The sequence below is a fragment of the Echinops telfairi genome, unplaced genomic scaffold, assembly GCF_000313985.2.
Source record: "Echinops telfairi isolate 266 unplaced genomic scaffold, ASM31398v2 ScPeMD7_1;HRSCAF=3_0, whole genome shotgun sequence".
Classification (NCBI taxonomy): Eukaryota; Metazoa; Chordata; class Mammalia; order Afrosoricida; family Tenrecidae; genus Echinops; species Echinops telfairi.
Window position 1 is genome coordinate 59,033,840 of NW_022103896.1, and position 2,974 is coordinate 59,036,813.

Here is a 2,974-nt window from a genome sequence, read left to right on the forward strand (position 1 = left end):
GTTGGGCGGCCGAGTGCGGGGAGACCCTCCGCTGCCCCTTCTCTCGAGCCGCGCGCACACACAGACCCTCCAGAACAGATATCCTTCCTCCGACGCACCGAGAAGTCCCAACGCCGCCGCCGGCTCCCGACGCGCCGGGGGCGAGAGGCACGTTAGGCTGTGGGGCTCCGCCACATTACGAGCCCACAATAAAGCCGGCGGAGCGTTTCCGTCCGACCAGGCCCTGGCGGAGGTCGAATGGCAAATGAACAACGGACCGTGCGCCCACAATGCACCGGGGTAGCAGTAACCGCTGGAGGGGGAAAGGGTGGGGGCCGGGCTGGGGGAGGGGGGCTGGGCTGGGCTGGGGTGGGGTGGGGGCGCCAGGGGACCGGGAAAGGGGCCGGGCCGCGCCTCCGGCCTGGGGGCGGGGGTGCGGCCTCGGGGAAGGAAGTCGGCCCGGGGGCGGGGGACAAAAGGCCGGCCGACGGGCCGGGGGTCTCGGGGAGGGGGCGGGCGTGTGCGGCCGGGGCCGGGCTTCGCGGAGGACAAACAGCTGGCGAGTGTCAGGGTCTGGCCGCCTCCCCGCTGCCCACACGCACCTACCGGCGCCGGGGACGCGCATATTTCTCCTCTCGCCACGAGTTCACCTGGGACTTTGCAAATGACTGCGCGGCGGCAGCCGCGCTCCAGCCTGGTCATTTCGTCGGGGGTGGGCAGCGGTGCCCGAGGAACTGCACTTATTCTGTGCCTCCACAAAGACTGGACCCGGCGGGGCTTTTCGCCGGAGGTGGCTGCCAACCACGGACACCTCCTCCTCGGATGGGCTGTGGACGCGCGCGGCCACTCGGGCCCCAGGCGGTCAGCATTTCACCGAAAATGCGCTGCCCCGAGTGATTGCTGTGATGAAATGGAAATTTAAATAAAAGGTCCAACACGTGCGTTCACTGGGAAGTATTGACATGAGTGTTACATCACCAGCAGCCAATCAGATAACTGCAGTCGGGTTAGACTTCTACAACCACCTTGTGCGGATTACAGTATGTCATAACGTTATAAATATTAGGCAGGGTTTTCCCCGTGAGCTCCGGGGGAGGAGCCTGTCTGTACGAGTGTGGTGCGGCTCCGCGGATTGTATGCTTAAAGAAATGGGTTTTTTAAAAAAGCCCCCGCCCCTTTTTCAAACCTGTTTACATGTCGAATTTGGAGTAATTAGGGCAGATTGAGCTGGAAACGAAACTTTCATAATTATCATTTTGATAGCTTTTTAAAAAAATGAAAACTGGAACTCAGAGCTCCAAACTCCTTATTTAAAACTGTAATGCAGTTAAGTTTAGTAAATGCATTTTAGTAAAGTAAGGTATTTCGAGTCAGTTTACTATTTTACAATGAGATAGATTAAAAAATATGTTTCCCCCTATTCATTCCAGGGAGAAAATGTTCTCAAACTGTAGAGGAGTTCTTGACCCTTAAGAAATGCATTATTTAGAAGCTGAATAAAAAAAGATAACATGTCTTGAGCTACTGAATTATATGATGTGTCAATTACATGCCAATAAAACTTTTTTTAAAAGATGCCATGTCTAAGGCAAAAATATTCACATGGTAGGATACAATTTTACATTGGTAAAATATTTATTATGTTAACATATTAGTAACATATTGCAGTATGCATATAACAATACATGAATAGAAATTATTTTCCTTCTAACTTATGGGAGGAATTTATGTTAAGGACTTAACCTTCCTGATGGCGCAGTTGGTAGGTGCTGACCACAGTCACCTATTAAAACCCACAGGCCTCTGAGCCTAGACATTGAGGTTATCTGCTCCCATTAAGGTTTACAACTTCAGAAACTGAGTTTGAATCAAAGCCATAGGAGTGGGTGGGTTGCACATACAAGGGTAAGTAAAGTATTGCTACAAATTAATAGAAACCTTTATTAAACAGAAATATCAAAATACAAAACCATTGATGTCCACATATACCCCATCTAGGCAGACCCGTGGGAAGGTGGTGTCCACCTCTCTAGCGAAAAGAATTCTTCACTCTTGGACTTTCACCACATAAAAATGGTAGTTCTGGCATTTTCCAGGGCCTCAAATTCATGTTCTTGATGTTAAAACAATAAGATCAAGGAGTAGGATGGATAGGGTAAGGTTTCCCAATGAAATTCTCTGAGGACAGCCCTTTTGCTACCCGGCAAGCGTGAACAGGTCAGATGCATTGTCATGATGGGGGGAAAATGCCTCGGCCCAACTTTCCTGTGCAGTTTCAGTTTTCTTAAAAACGTTAGTAGAAACATCTGTGATTGTCCAGTATCATTCAAGAAAATCTATCAAGATTACCCCTTAGAAATACCAAAAAGCAGTGACCAAAGCTTTCTAAACTGCCTTTTCTGCTTCACATTTAACTGACCTACTGATCCCCACTGACACTTTGATTGGGATGTTTGTTTTATTTTAGAGGCAACCTCATGAGACTAGGAGAGGTGTACTACTGGGAGCATTTGTCTATAGCCACCCACCGATGGCCAACGTGTGTTTAAACCTGTTTTGTTTGGGATAAATCCTAGGCATATATGGACCAGAACCTTAGTACCAATACATTTTAACTCTGTAATACTCAAAACTCAACTTGTACCTGACCATTGAGCAATCGCTTGACATCGTGTTGTAAGTTTTCAGGTTGATGTCCTTTGTAGGATATTACTGTCTTGCTTTGTTTTGTTTATATGGATGCTTAAGACAGTGAAAGCTGTGGCCTTTACCTAATTCATACCTTATAGAAATGAAAGCATTATTTTCCATTGAAATATATAATAATGTGCTTTCTCTTGAAACGAGTTACTTTTAATTTGGAACACTTTGCAAATATTTTCACTGCCACCCCACCATACCTGAAATAAAAAGAGGGAAAAGTTACTGAAGGTAAAATGAACTTAAGAATTTTTATTGCAACATTATGCTATTATTAGTTTTGCTTTATGGTGGA

General features: G+C 47.2%; 1 protein-coding gene across 1 annotated transcript in view; it reads right to left on the reverse strand.

The window, feature by feature from the left end:
• The window catches only part of ZBTB10 (zinc finger and BTB domain containing 10), a 35,593-nt gene extending 34,824 nt beyond the window's left edge, over nt 1-769 (reverse strand). The window contains exon 1 of the mRNA XM_004697502.2: nt 586-769. Within this exon, the coding sequence (XP_004697559.1) occupies nt 586-681 (96 nt within the window). The 5' untranslated portion in view covers nt 682-769. The remainder of the gene's footprint in view (nt 1-585) is intronic.
• Nucleotides 770-2,974: the final 2,205 nt, after the last annotated feature.